The 15811-nt window shown below is 45.3% G+C and overlaps 1 protein-coding gene across 1 annotated transcript in view; it reads right to left on the reverse strand.

Moving 5' to 3' along the window:
- The window catches only part of LOC144146002 (uncharacterized), a 34197-nt gene that overhangs the window by 7142 nt on the left and 11244 nt on the right, over positions 1-15811 (reverse strand). The window contains exons 2-4 of the mRNA XM_077677902.1: positions 9010-9151; positions 8882-8944; positions 3757-3859 (exon numbers count right to left, since the gene is read on the reverse strand). Of these exons, the coding sequence (XP_077534028.1) occupies positions 3757-3859; positions 8882-8944; positions 9010-9130 (287 nt within the window). The 5' untranslated portion in view covers positions 9131-9151. The remainder of the gene's footprint in view (positions 1-3756; positions 3860-8881; positions 8945-9009; positions 9152-15811) is intronic.

The following is a 15811-nucleotide window of genomic DNA, read 5'->3' on the forward strand; positions in this document are numbered from 1 at the left end:
TTTACACAATGTAAGGGTACATGCTGACAATGATGCTGAAACAACAAAAATTCTTCCCGTGGTAGGAATCATACCTGGGTCCCTCACTTTATGAAGACAACGTCTACCCAATTTCATCATTCCAGCTCAGTAGAAACAGTTTGGTTTTTGAACCAACATGGTCAAGCACTTTGGATTTCCGACTGACTTTCCCCGTGCTACTCAACCATCAAAATAAATAGAATTCAGAGAAATTAATTGCAAACGCCCACCTAATTTTGTGCAAGGAAACCTTATCACTTCAACCACCTTTCTCCTTATGTGGAAGGGGCTTTGATTTTGGAGGTCTGTGACTCTGGGAGGTGTCCTGTCTTCTCTGTACTCTTGGACATTGCACACTACTCCTTGGTCTGTGATGTGAGGGCTGGGCGTAAAGGCTGGGGCGTTGAAGAGGCATGGTGAGACGAAGCGGATTAATTGAAAAAAAAAAACGTGTTTATTTGCCCATTGTGGAACACGATTCATTTCACCGGCAGCGGGGGCAAAAGAACAACAGAACAAGCAAGCGTGTCCCCAACCTTGCTTGGGCCTGGCGCTGCGTCAGCATAACCGCACTGGAGGTGGCGCTAGTGATAAGCTTATAACTATGGCTGGCGCTCACAGTGATGTAGTAAGGTACTGCATGACATCCATGCTTTATCACATGTTCAAAGAGTCCCTGACCAATCAGGCTCTTTGGATCATGCACCCTTTGGAGTGCTCTTTGCCCAGCCACCAAAGCCAAGGGAACTATGGGTGGTGCACGCCGTACACCAAGAATTGCACCCATGTCCATGGCCACCAGGCATACGCATGTCCTTTTGATATGTAGCGTTCTCGCTCCTTGCTTTCACAACTGTCTGCAATACTTCACATTTTGCAATTCTTTGTACATTGCCATTATTTGCTATTTGCTGATGTCAAAATAAATAGCCCCTGTAGGATCTCAGCTCTTGCAGTCTGCAAGGGCAACAGCCAACAAGAGCTCCTTACAACAAAAGGAAAGCATGACAAGGGTTTTTTCATGAAGGGGCACCCTTGGGTGGCGATTCCCAGATTCGGTGTGATCAAACTGCCACACTCACAATGGAACTCTCGACCCAGCGCATTCTGATAGAGAGGGCACGAGCAGCCAGCAAGGACCAGGGCATCCCGGACTAGCAGACGCCCCCACCCCCAGTGGTACTCTCACCATCCTGCACCATTAAGCTCCAAATAAAGATGTTTATTCTCTCTCTCCCACAATGTTTGAAAGCATATGCTGGACTTCCCAGCAGTGGCGTCAATAAGCCATGTCATGACTGTCAGCTCTGTCACCACTTGACACTCAAGTGAGCACCATGCAGTGTCTATGCGAGGTGCCTGCATTGTCAGTGTTACAAAAGCAATAAATTCTTAAAAGCCATAGCAACTAAATTTAGCATCATGAGCTTTTCAGGAAGGCCGAAGTTTGAATAAAGTGAAAATGGCCTCCATCCCGGGTAAAATCAAAAGCAATATTTTTATGCTTGCAATGGCACATAGAATTTCTAGGACTGAAAAGATCAAATGTTAACTCAGGGCAGGCAATCGATGAACTAACCCTCCAAATAACTGATTGATGCATTAGTCTCAATTGCAATTTTCTAATAAGATTAGTTAATCTTTTGAAGTCACATTTCAAAATGAGACAAGGCTGCCATGTTTATACTGTGCGTAAGTGTGTTGAGTATTACATATTCATGTTCAAATAACCTGCCATATGTCCCACCAATGATGAAAGTACGGAGAGATGATAGTGTTACGATAAAACAGAGTAAATGTTACATTGAACTTTGTATACAGAAAAGTGGCTGACTGCTGGCACAGACAGAACCGGCGACACGTGCTAGCCCAGTGTGAATCCTATTGATTGTATGGTTTAATGCACCGACGCAAAGCAGGCGATGAGGTGCACCGTAGTGGAGGGCTCCGGATTAATTTTGACCACCTGGGGATCTTCAACGTGCACCGAAATCTCGTACACACGGGCATTTTTGCTTTTCGCCTCCATCAGAAAAGCGGCCGCCGCAGCCAGGAATCAAACCCGCATCCTCATGCTCAGCAGCACAACGCCTTAGCTACTGAGCCACTGCGGCAGGTCAGCCCAGCCTGAATCCGAGTAGTGCCGTCGTCCCATTCCTTTTAGGCTAAGACACCACTTCCTCCTTTCGGCACAGCCGCAAGGCACGTACTCAAACCAATAGGTTTGCCCCATAGCACATAGCCCAACACGTCGTTACAATAGTTATTAAAACCACAAGTTGGTAGCCGGGAGAGACAGAAAAACGGCCACTCTTAGCACAAACGTACATAGTACAAAAAACAGCGTGCAGGGACCTACACCACTTCACCATTATATAAACCAATTATGGTGTAAGTGAACCACAATTAACTGACGCCCACTGCAATTATGCTGCGTTCCAATGTTCCTGATGCCAGAATACTGCGAGTGCACACGTTGTAACACGCATTCCTCCTGGATCAACGCCATGAGGATGTGCTTACCCCATCCGGAAGGTCCGTGAACAGGCCAAGGAGCATATTGATAATATTTATTAGCGTACTTTTATGATTCTTGAAAAAACAATGTTTACCATTTTTAAACCAATACAAAGGATCAATCGATCAATTAACTGATTAGAGCCTGCTGATTAATGGGATTAAAATTTTCAACTGACGCCCAGTCCCAATGTTAACCAAAATCAAACAAGCCCACACGAGTTTGTAAGTGATCATTCTGCCAATCTTGCTATGAAAACAGTAGAACCCTATTGATACTTCCCGGTTTATAAGATTTCCACGTTACTACACTCTCAATTGTGAACACTAAAAATCCCCCACAATACGTGTTTGTTCCCGAATAGTACATCTCTCCCTCACGTTTTTTTAACGTATCAACGCGGTTCTAGGTTGATTGATTTGATTCATTGTAGGGTTTGATTGTAGGCAATGAGGTGCGCCGTACTGGAGGGCTCTGGATAAATTTTGACCAGCTGGGGATCTTTAATGCGTGCCGAAATCTTGCACACATGGGCGCTTTTGCTTTCCGCTTCCATTGGAAAAGCGGCCGCCGCGGCCGCAAATCGAACCTGCGTCCTCGTGCTCAGCAGCACAACGCCTTAGCCACAGAGACACCGCTTCGGGTTCAACACGGTTTTAGTGTATTGATATGCTGCATGTGAGAACAAGGAAGATGAGAAACAAAAAAGGAATTTGGTAGGCTGGCTTCCACGCTCGCAACTACGAAGTTTTGGTCATCAAACACTTGTCAGCTTCTTTTTATTCGGAGTACAGATTTTTTCCAAAAATGCCCGAAATGTGGCAAAAGGTGCTTGTGTCATTTCTGTAATTACCAAGTTACAAGGAAAGCATTATTAGAATATAATTATACTAAAATTTTGCTGACACCAATGGGTTCATGACTATGTCTAATAAAACTACTATATGCGGACCCAAACTGCATCCAATTTGGGTGCTCAAAAATACCGGCAGAGACTGCATTCCCATCCCATTTACTTCATCTTGTTTGGTATTATGCAGGCTACTGTTTGATCTTCCATTCTCAATTGTACAGGACCTCCCTCAAGCAGATTTGCCATACCACATCCAGACCGTGCAAACAGAATAGCTGTTTTCAAGTCGGGCTTTCCAAACTTCATGTTCTGCAAGTAACACCATTGCAAGTACTGCCAACGAACGTGCTACCCACAAACCTACCGTGTACTGCCAGGACGTGGTGGGTAGCAAGAGCAGGTGTGAGAACCACCCCTTGCTTCAGGGTCTGTTGCATGCGATGCAGGAAATTCACTTGAGGAACCAACTTCCACATTGTCCACACCGAAAAGAAAACAAAAATAAAAGGTCAGAGGAGCTAAATACAATGAACGTAACTGCAGTTACACATTAGGTGATGCCAGTAGGTGACGTTCAGTAGGTAGGGTTATGCAAATTATCCGACTGAACAGAAGTGGCGAGATGTTCCAAGAAGCTGCCTTTGGTCGTAACACCAGCAAACCAGCTTTGTGAAAATGCTGCCGAGGTTTTCACTGAGAGACCTCACTTCAAAATCCACACAATTACAGCTGAATGATTGGTGCAGGGGTGAGACAGCCCAAACAGATTTGGGAGCAGTTTTCGGAGCAGCAAAATTTGGATTTTGGAGCAGAAGAATTTTGATTTGGAGCAGTTAGAGACATTTAATACATCGTCATGTGAGCTTAAAAAATCATTATTTCAGAAATTTGCAGGGTCAAGTGGACATTTAAATCAGTTTTGAATACACAGAACACTGAAACAGCCGTACCTGAAAGAGTTTTTAAGAGTATCACAAAGTACTAACTGCACTACCTTTTTCCTAACTGGTGATATTGTGTTGCGGCTGCACGCAACACTGACAACAAAACTGCCATTAACATTAGAGAATTTTAGCAGTCCGTCTGTTCAGTTGGTTATTTTGTTACCGGGTTGACCGGGACCGGTCAGCGCCTGCGCGCGCAGAAGGGCGAGGAGGCGCGGACAGGGCGAAGGCAGGCCCGCGGAACTAATCCCCCTACTGCTACGAATGCCCAACCTAACCTAACCTAACCTAACCCAGACGAGTCCCGGTCAGCACGGTAACTACGTACACGACGGAACAGACGGACTGCTAAAACCCTTACCAAATTTAAGGGCTCCGCAATTGTGGCATTTTTTTGCCGTTTTAATGCTAAAATTATTATTTTTGTAATCCCAGGCTGCGTTGTACGAACGACTGTAGTCACGGCTACAGTTGAGCAACTTCGAGCTAACGGTCGCATAGCCCGACCAGCATAACCCGTTTCAGCCCCCGGGGCGCAGGTTCACCCTATGGTCATTTGACTAGCGTTACTGTCTATAGCCACCTAGATTCTGGCATTCAATTTCACTTTGCATACATCAAGTGTTATAGTCACGTTCTATGGCAACCGTGTAGTCGCGGCGTGAACAGGTCGCGGCGCCGCAGCACAGCCCGCAACTTTCGTGTCGACCGTTCCATCCCCGAGGCTCGCGATAGCGCTTCGAAGCACAGCAACACCTCAGCATTTTATAACACCACAACGAGCCAATAAATTCACTGCACGAACCCGATTATAGACGCGCGCACCGCGTTTCGCACTCAAGGACAAACCACGCTGAAGTTGTAGGCCCCACATTTCAATGAACTTTTTTTCGAGCCGCGCAACTTCTCGTAATCTCGCACCAATCTCAAACCATATCCCCGCGTTAACGTCACTGTTCAGAGCCACAACTGATAGAATTAATAGACTGGAACCCAGCAGATAGCGTAAAATAAACCAGGGAAAATATCGGCGATGCACACTGAGCGCGTTGGTAGCATGCCAGATCAGGCGGCGGCCATGTTTGTTGCCACAGCGATGCCTAATCCAGAAGGCCGTTTCAGCGAACCCGGTCGGAAAGCGAATCGAGTTTTAGAAGCTATCGCTTGCTTCGTTTCAGTCTTTCTATTTGTGCCATTTCTGTGTTTGCGATTGACAGACGATAAAAGCGGTGACCAGGATGCGGGAGGCTTTCGTCCCCGCCGAAACTGACATGAGCATCAAAATCCGAGCCGTTGAGACTCTTCTGGAGCAGTTTGGCGCAATTTTCGCCGTTTTCGTGCTTTTGGAGCAGCTTGGCGCAGGCAAATGGAATCGTATCAAAAAGGCGCAATATGCGCAGCTGTCTCACCCCTGTTGGTGTAATCTAAAAGGTAACAAGTGCGACTGCTGAAGTTCTACTTGCGACTGCGTCAAATTGTTTGAAATCTGTAATTACAATATGGCCGTTTAGCCAAAGTCTAGAGCCTTAGTTTGCCTGTAACTGGCAGCAAAAGAGAAAATGCTGTGCTTCGTTTGCAATCGCAGCACCATTATAGTGATTCAAATGATTGATTGACTGTTATCCACCCATGACTGTTATCCTACACTATTTTTTGTTTATGCACAAATTTCACGGGTTAACCCTTTCTGGTCTGAAACCTTTACCAACTTTCCAGTCCTTCCAATTTGAAACTATCTTGCCAGTTTCTGGCGCTGCAAAAAAAAAAATGCAAACTGTGCAAGAAAAACTCACAGGATAGTTATTTTTTTCTCTGGAATTGTGCTTGCAACTCCTTTACCAATATTTGAGCAGCGTGTGAAACCACTCGAAACATTCTCCTGAGTGCAGGCTAGGGTTTTTTTACATTTGATATTGCAGAAAAACATGCTGAAGTGTTAAAGCACAGCACAAGAGGAGGGTCAAATAGTACAAAGGCTTTCGCTTGCAAAATGTCGCGCAAGACAAAACTATCTCGGCAAGACTGTTCACAGCATGTCTCGAGGGGGGTTCAGAAAGCTAGACTGGGAAAACACAGGATTAAGCGAAAACGAATAATACTTGAGCCATTTGAGGTTTGCAGGCAACATAGTATTGCTGAGTGAGACCGCAGGACGCCTACACAAAATTCTTCAGCAACTACAATCAGAAAGCATGGCTGTAGGGCTAAAAATAAATATGAATAAATCTAAAGCAATGAGGAATAAGCTTGCCGTAGGGGCCCGCTTTAGCTTAGGAGACGAAGCGCTCTAGAAGAAGTACAAGAATATATAACTACCTCGGACAGATAGTCAGGGCTGACTCAAACCACGAGAAAGAAATCCAGCGCAGAATAGGTGTAGGCTGAGAAGCACTCGGCAAGCACTCGCAAATAATGAAAAGTAAGCTACCGCTCTCACTCAAAAGAAAAATACACGAGTGCATTCTGCCAGTGATGACATACGGAGCTGAAACTTGGCACCTTACTAAACAATTGGAAAGCACACTTAAATCGGCTCAAAGGGCCATAGAACGAATAATGATAGGAGTAACACCTAGGGACAGGAAACGAACTCCATGGATCAAGGAACAAACGTGGATAGATATCATAGCTCAAGTAAAGAAAAAGAAATCGACTTGGGCTGGCCATGTAATGAGGCGAACCGACAATTGCGGGAAAATTACAATAACAGAGGGGATACCAAGAGATGGGTCTAGAAGAAGAAGGCCAATAACACGATGGAGGGATGAAATACAGAAACTCAGTGGCCAACAGTGGACTCCACCAGCACAGGACAGGAGCTGTTGGAAGTACATGTGAGAGGCCTTCGCCTTGTAGTGGGCCTGAGCATGCTGTTGATGTTGATGTGCTTAGCACATAAAACTGAGGCTCGGGCACAAGCTTTCTTGAACATTGCGGTTAAAGGATTGTTTTTAACGTGTTTTCTTTAGCTATAACAAAAATTACACCCATGTCTATTTTAAATTAAAAGAACACTGGTAATATCATTAGTTATGTGTTTTGCTTGTGCCTCTAATATGCTTAATGTTACCTTTTTGCCAAATATGTTGACAAGTATAAAGTATGCGACCAGTTTTAGTAGTTTGGCAATGGCTTGTCTATATAAATATCTTGTCCAATAATACTATAACTTTTGGCAGGGCAGATGAAAGGGACAGACAGACTGGTGGACAGACATACAAACTGAAATTCCTGCATTTAAAAAGCCCAATCCATACTATCGTCTTTAAAAAATTGTCACAGCATTAACATATCACCACGTGCAACTGGCAATATTGTTTCACAAAATTATTCATAGTGTACTGTCAAAAAAATGTTTTTTTTTATTTCATACGATCTTTTTTAGAGAGCATGTCAGCAAAATCAGTTTTGAAAGTGAAAGCGGTTGTGGTGGCCTATACTAACTAGTGTCCCGTCATTTTACGCTGTGCAAGATGACCGCCTTGAATACTGTAAACCCTTGCATCTACAGAATGGTGGTCGTAGAATTAAAGACATTCATTACCTTAACAAATCAACTGTAGATGATTCATAGCTTAACAATTGACAAGAAACCATTCAAACAAAACAGTAGTCGCACAGGGAAAGGTGTTCCATAGGCAGCTATGGGAGCTTACTTTCCTGTATTACAAGTGTGTGCAGGGAAGCCTCCTTTGGGGCTGCTTGATATGGCAAAATAAAGCTCGTTCTAACGTGTAAGACTTGAAGGTAGCGAAGCTGTACACAACCTTCATGACCATCACAAAGGTTTGATTGCAGCCGATTTGCTTCTTCTTCGCTGCCCCAATAACCTTTACTCCATCAGTGTTGCTATCTGTGTGAGCTTCTTTCTTTTTTTTTGAAATAATAATCACTGAACATCACCTTGGTGGGGCATACATAATGACGTGTCTTGCTCGTTACAAGCAAGTATTGCGACAATTGCGACAAAAATTGTAGTTTTTTTTTCCGCCAATAATAGCCAATCTCCCGAAGTGGGTATGCTTGGTTTGACAAACGTGCACCGGGGACGGTGGGCGTTCGGTGTCAGGCACGCACGCACGAGCACTAGGCATTTTCTTGCCCCACGGTCACTTGCGCGCGCTCGGCAATTCTTTGTATTTTTAACTGCGGACACGAAAAATTACCATTTGCTAAAACACCTTCACTGTTAAAATTGGTTTCTACAAGTCTTAATAGTCTATTATTATAATCACATTGTTAAGAGGTGGGCACATTTACAGATTCCAGAAGGTGTATTGCATGACTTGTGATGTGTAGATAATAGGAACACCACTGTGGATGATTGTGCAATAAACAGTATTCCGACTTAGTTGATACGAGTGGTCTGAAAGCCTAGAGTGCTGCAGGAAGAGTTCTTTCATGCAACTAAAGGAGGCACATTTATAAAACGGGGAAGCACCGTAAAAATTCACTTCTCAGGATTTCCATCAAATTCTTTTGGGTGCATGTTGATTGTTTGGCACCAGAAAGCTGCCAAGACAAACGAAAGTCCACAATTCTTACCTGAAAATTCCCCTTCTGTTTGGGAGCTTGAGCAGGTCAGTAATCTGAAATCACACTGCGTACCTGGAAAACAAATCCGCAATCAGAAAAGCACACACACTATCAGCTCGGAAAAAGACAGGCAGTACCTATTGCTTTAGTTCTAATAGATGCCTGTGTCATTTGGTTGCACCACTCATCCTGATTGTAGGCTGCATCCCGGGATGTAATGACACAGCCCTTTAACATCGATGAAGTTGCGCGCGGCATGCCAGCTGTCAGCGTTGCGTTCTGGAAATGAAAAAGGCAATTACTGATGACAGTTAAAAACGATAATGCCAAACACTAAGAAGGCTGGCAGTAATCTTATTGCTAGTTTTACTTCACAACCGAAAACTGTATGCCCAATATAGCCCACCAGACAAGCATTTTGCAAAGAAATAAATGAATACAAGAAGCAGCACCCCTGTTGTGCAAAAATAAGTCATACTTACTGCAGGCAATGTTCAGTTTTTTCTGTGCTATACAGGATTGCAGGAGCTCTCACGGTATCGCTCGGCAGGTGCCCTACACATTTTGCCGCACCAATGTTTTCTAGCTGGCATAAAATACTATGAACACGCCTTCATAAAACTAGGTTCAGCCGCCAACAGTGGAGAGGGACATTCTGATGAATGTAGGCCAGTGTAACGTCACAGCGCTGCGGCCATAGAAGATGTCAAATACCTATGACATCAAACACATTTCTCACAATGTCTGCTGTGTTTGCACTTGGTGGATGCTGGTACAGTGAAGCAGTGGCCCACACTTGCGTTCCATTTAGCAAACAGATCTTGCGGCGGCGACCAATCCACAGATAATTTACAAACTATGCAAATTATTCGTCGAATCAAACACTTTGTATGGGTATCTACCTATCTAAGGACCGATTTCAGTTCGGTTCTGCTCAAAATCTGGGTTTTCTATTAGTTTTGAAAGCTTCAAGTTAATTTTTTTTTTTCCCTTTGGCGCACAACATTGAAAGCATGGCCAACTGGCAAAACGAGACCACCATCGACTGAAGCACAGGAGAGCATTGCTGATTCACGAAAAATCTATGCATCACCAAGAGCCAACTGGTTCAAAGATTGCGGGGTAGTCTGTCATCACGCGGATAGCGATTTGGCTAGTGCTTGTGACCTGAGATAACTCGCAGCAAGGATATAACATTTATTCCTGATAAGATTGTGGCCATGGCTGGCTCAAGAACTTGCTGGAAGGCATCTCCACAAAAACAAAGACAACGTATATCTTTTCGTAGTTTCTGACTTTGGTGCCAGTACTCCTTATAAACGCATACAATTCTGTTATCGTCGACAATAGCAGCAACAAAAGCCTTAGATTCTGCATAAAAAATAGTGTGAAGCCCTGTGAACAAAATCTAACAATTCCTGAATGGCAGCCTGTTTCATCCTTTTGTTAAGTAGAAGTTCATAATATCGAAGAAGCTTTGTATCAAAGAATATTTCAAGAAAAAGAAGCATTGCTAAAAAAGCTACGACTTTTTCAGCTTAAACCGGAAGTTGTGAAGTGCTGGGACATTTGGCATGTAATGAGCCAGTTCCGGGGGGTGTGCATGTTTAGAAGAGGGACTGGTCATTTTTACTATTAAATCAGAAAGCATAATTGTCCATGAGTGAGTAATTCAAATCCCCATACTCTATTCACAAATTCGTGTTTTTAGTGCTTGTGTTCTACTCTATTCACAAATTCCAGAGCTCGCCATTCCAAGAGGAGCTCGTATTCTTAGTGCTTGTGGAAGCCACAATACTAGCATCAGCTTTACTGCACTGCACCTTAATGCACAGGTAAGCACTTGTCCAAACAGCCCTTATTGCAGCATTCCGTAAAGCCCCCCTGCATTCAATAAAGAATCAGTTCAAATTACCCTCGACGGTCAGCTTATACATCCCAGACCTTCACTCAAGATACTGGGTGTTACAATCCAGGCCAATACACGGAACGATCAGACATTATTCAAGCTCACCACAGTATTTACTCAAGTTACCCACATGCTTCGCCGAATCTCCAATCGACATCGCGGCATGAAGGAGGAAGACCTTCTCCGCCTTATCCGCGCCTTCCTCATATCACGGGTCATCTACATCGCCCCCTACCTAACTCTCAGCAAAACTGACATGGAAGCCATTGATCGCCTCATCCGCAAAGCTATAAAGAAAGCTCTTAATCTTCCTATGTCCACCGCAACAACTAAACTGTTCCAATTAGGAATTCACAACTCTGTCACGGAACTCATCGAAGGACATCTTTCCAGTCAACGACTCCGCCTAACTCAAACACCAACAGGACTGGCACTTTTACAGGACCTCAAAATGTCAACTCCGCAGACCACGGACAGAAAACCTCTTCCCCATAATTGGCATCAATCCATTCGTGTCCGCCCTCTTCCCAAAAATATGCATCCCACTTTGCACTCCGGTCGTCGACACGCCCGTCGCCAAGCCCAAGAACAAATCTACGGAAGCAATCCTAATGTTCTGTACACACATGCCAGCCCTTACTCCAATCCGTCCCATCACTTAGCCATAGCAACCACTAAGGACAAGATCATCACCTGCGCCTCAATCAAGACCCCTTCTATCTGGGCCGCGGAAGAATTCGCTGTGGCCCTCGCCATCACTCAAACATCCGCAACGATTCTAATTACAGACTGTCAAGCCGTCTGTCGCAGCTTTTTATCAGGTTACGTGGCCTCAACTACGTGGAACCTCCTGGCTCAACACGCCCCCAACAGGAAGATCGACATTGTGTGGAGCCCGGGACACTCCTCACTAACAAGCAATAATTTTTCCCATAGACAAGCCTGCGAACTCTCGTCCCAGGCCTCTGAGGAAACCCCAAGTCTCGTTCCCCTGCTCACATTTCAAGACATCACCCAACATTACCGCACATCAAGACATTTTCCCCCTCCTCACCCGCAGCTTACTAAAACAGAAGAAGTAATACTCCGGAGGCTTCAAACAAACACCTTTCCTCACCCAACTTGGCTACATCGGATGTACCCCACCCAATACCCTGCCACATGTAAATTCTGCCCTAACCCATGTACCCTCATACACATGATCTTGGGGTGCACACACAACCCAGCCCTCCCACCTTTACCCACTTCCCTTCCCCTCCCTGAGCTGTGGGAGAACCTGACGACCAGCGCCGGCTTGGATGCACAGCAACTCCTGGTGTCCAGGGCTGAGACAGCAAGGTCGTCCCATGGTCTCCTGGACTGAGGAGCCACTCCCACATCACCAGGCTCACAATAAAGTTTTTCCTCCTCCTCCTCCTCATCGTCTTACGTGATGCCGGGTGATGTGCCGACAGAGATTCTTTGTTATGCCCTGTCGAATCGGACATGCCTGAGCAAGTTTTCAGAGCACCTCTGTGCGTTCCACATAGTAAGTACTGGGGCACGAACAAGTGTACATCCATGTCTAGGCTACTCTCACAGTTAGTCATCCTGGGGCGAAGTAAGCGTGAAACACACATTGTCATGTGTGTTCTTTTCTACATAGTCGTCTTTTTCGTGCTTCTTCTCAGGATGTACCACCAACTTGCCAAGCTTTTGATTGTGTTAAGATGTCATGAAGACAAAATACAAACTTGTTGAAATAGAAAAAAGCCAAAAATACTAACAAACTTGAAAATTCAAATTAGCGCAATACATACATTTTTGGGGGGAGTCAGGCTCTGTACTTCGCGTGTCTATGGTGTGGCTCCAATGTTTCACTTTGGAACCACTCAAAATGTACTTCTCCAGCTTGAACCTAATGTAAGCTTTCTGAACTTCCTCAAGAATAGTCAGATTTATTAGACTGTCTTTGTCGTCAAATCCTGTAACAACTGTGTTGTCAAAGCCCACAGTTGTTTTGGAGCACTGCTAAGCAGATTTTTCACCTCTCGCAAAGAGTGGCTGCCGGAGAAAATCCTAAGGGTAATTTTGGTATCTGGAGCAGACCCATCTGTGTGTTGATGGTCGTGCACGAACGGCTTTCTGCATTCAGAGATATCAACTGGTAGACATCTCACAGGTCAAGTTCTGTAAGCTTCCCACATCCCAACAAGATGCCCATAGCTCTTCATCACACGAAACTGGGGAGGCTTCCTCGAATCATTGTAACAGCACTAAAGGGTGAGACGAAGCAGAGAACACCCAGGATGAGCGCTGTCCTGTGCTGCTCCGTAGACTGCTGCTCCTTTGGAATGCCCTCTTGAATTGAAGAGAAACTGTTGCACTACAACAGGTTGCGGGGGATGTTGTGCCTGCCGAGTATGGTCAGCATCTCTTTGAGCATCTGATTAAGGAAGTTTCTGGCCTTTACAAGGTTGCAAACCAGTGCATGAGTATGCAGCCCACAGAAGTTAAAATTATTTGACCTTTTCTTTGCTGAAACGTCACTGGCTTCAAAAAACTTGTGGACATGCTTGACGTATGCAGACCAGACATTGCCTTCCCTCCCGAATGCTTTGATCCTACTGAGTAGGGATGGCTGCTCAAATAGTTCCACGCACCCTCATCGCCAATTCTTTCACGTATGCAGCCCGAAAAAGTAGAGCTGAGAACCTACCTGTACAGTGACAGCATACATAATTAATCCTAAAGGCCCTGCTTCACTTCAGCTAGTGCTAACAATACACCTCACTGACAACTGTCATGACTCACCACAGCAGACCTTATGCAAAAGTGCTGCCATCTACCGGAAGAAAACCGAAACGAGCACGCGACGCCATGTTGGAGGATGGCGGTCGCGGGATTGCTTGGTACGAAGCGTGTGAGGGGCTTTCTGGGCTTGGCGATCCTTTTATATTCAGATTTAAGCGCAGCAAAATGAGCGACGAGTGATCTGTGGACCTTTCTCTGTTGCCCACATTTCCGAGCGACTTTGTAAATACGCATTATGCATCGAAAAAGCAGTCAGGGAGGCACTTGGAGGCTGTCGCCTTTCTTCTCTTTTTTTTTTTGCTTTGAGAACGCAAACATTGAAAGTACATCCGTGTTGGTTCGCATCCTGCGGGTTTCTCAGGAGGTCATTCCTGAAATGCTTCGAGCCGATGCGGGTTGCCCTGAGGTTGAAATGGGGAGAGGGGGGGGGGGCACTCCACAATATAGCTATACACTAAGGATCATCTGGGACGCAGAGAAAACCTGCAAAACCAAAAAAAAAAAAGACGCTTAATAAAATAAATTGCATACCTGGTATTTTTTAACAGCGGAGCTGTTGTAGCTGGCCGTAATGTGTAGCGTGTAATGCGTGTGGTGTGTAACGCGTTAAACATATTACCAATATATTACCAATAAATTGCCAATGAATAATTAAATTACCAATAAATTGCCGAGCGCTGGTGAGCGAGTGCCTAGCGGCGACCGCTGAGCGTCCTCAGCACATGCAAAGGCTTTAGAAAAAAAAAACTGCGAAAACCTTAAAGAGTGAGAAAATGCCGAGCGCTCGGGAGCGCGTGCCTCGCGGCGACCGCTGAGCGTCCCTTGCTCGTGCCGTGGACAACAAAACCGGGTGCACACTACCGCTTAGAAAATTGCGCTCGAAAAATCTGATAAATAGGCTACGATTGAACAGCAGGCGACGAGCGCTAAATGACCGATACACAGGTTACTACATACGTTACTTGCGCAACTCATGGCGCTACGTGAAGGTTGCAACTCTCGCAGATCCCTTATTTCCTGTAACGTTTGGCAAACGAAAGAATGCGGAGCACTTCGATAAAAGCCAACCGAACGTCCAGAATAAAAAGAAAACACGGGCGCGCAAAGCACGAAGGGCAGACTCAAAACATCCCACACGATAAAGTACGAGCTGACCGATGCAGTGCGCCTTAACTACCAGCAGGCAGGAGTGCTCGGCAGCAAATACAGGGCTAGAAAATAGCTCACTTTGGGACCTTTTTAGTCCTGCACATATCATTCGTTGCGCGACTATGCATGCGATCTAGCTATAATATTACTGAGCGAAGGGAAGTCGACACCCGCAAGCGACTTCACGCAGGGCTGGAATCATGCTTCCATTAAGAAATAAAAGATGTGTACACTATTTCCATGGTCGTCCACGTATCATCTTTGTGCACAGCAAGTTACACGGCAGTATTTAAGCATTGTGAACAACGATAAATGCCGAAGTGCACGTCGCTAACCCCGGGCTATCATGTATACTGCGGTATATCCCCCAACCAGGCGGGAGCGCCTGCGGTTCCCGCAAGAGGGCGCCAGTTTTTGCATAAGGTCTATAGCACTCTTGGTGAAAAGTGCTATGTGCTAGACATGAGCTGATGATGAGGGTGAGTATTGCAGTAAGTCACCACCGGGCCATATAGTTACAGCAGCCACAAAATATCCACCATGATTGTAGGCATAAACCGCTTCAGGCAACTCAGCTTTGGCGGCAGTCAAACCAGCCCCTCCGCTGGCTTCCACAATGTTGATATCTACAGAAAATGGTGGTGGCATGCACTGCTTCTCTTGCACGTGTCCTTCAACTCGAAACAGTGCAGGAAAAAACTGATCATTCTCATTTCATTCCCTCTGGTTATTCATCATGGGCTTAAGCATAATAAATGTTATTTTGTGACAGGCCAGGAACCACGGGTGACAATAACAGAAAGAATGCAAAAGAGTTGGCTGTCTTTACCCTTTTGATACATTGCAAGCATCACATTGCATGCACTCATCAAACTGGACACTGACCAGCACATTTTCCGTCGTGCCTAGTGAAGTCGATTCCGCACTTGGGTCCCAGTCAGCGAAACTTATTTACCCTCTGCGATGTCTGCCATTGTCACAACCGAAAGTTTCTAGTGTGGCTTCCCTGCGCTTCGTACAGCAGCCTCATCCGAATCTGCCCTTTTCTTGGCCGCTGTCAGTGTTAAAAAGCAACAGCGCAACAACGC

The sequence above is a fragment of the Haemaphysalis longicornis genome, unplaced genomic scaffold (assembly GCF_048455015.1).
Source record: "Haemaphysalis longicornis isolate Haplotype H1 unplaced genomic scaffold, Haemaphysalis longicornis Haplotype H1 scaffold_7, whole genome shotgun sequence".
Lineage (NCBI taxonomy): Eukaryota > Metazoa > Arthropoda > Arachnida > Ixodida > Ixodidae > Haemaphysalis > Haemaphysalis longicornis.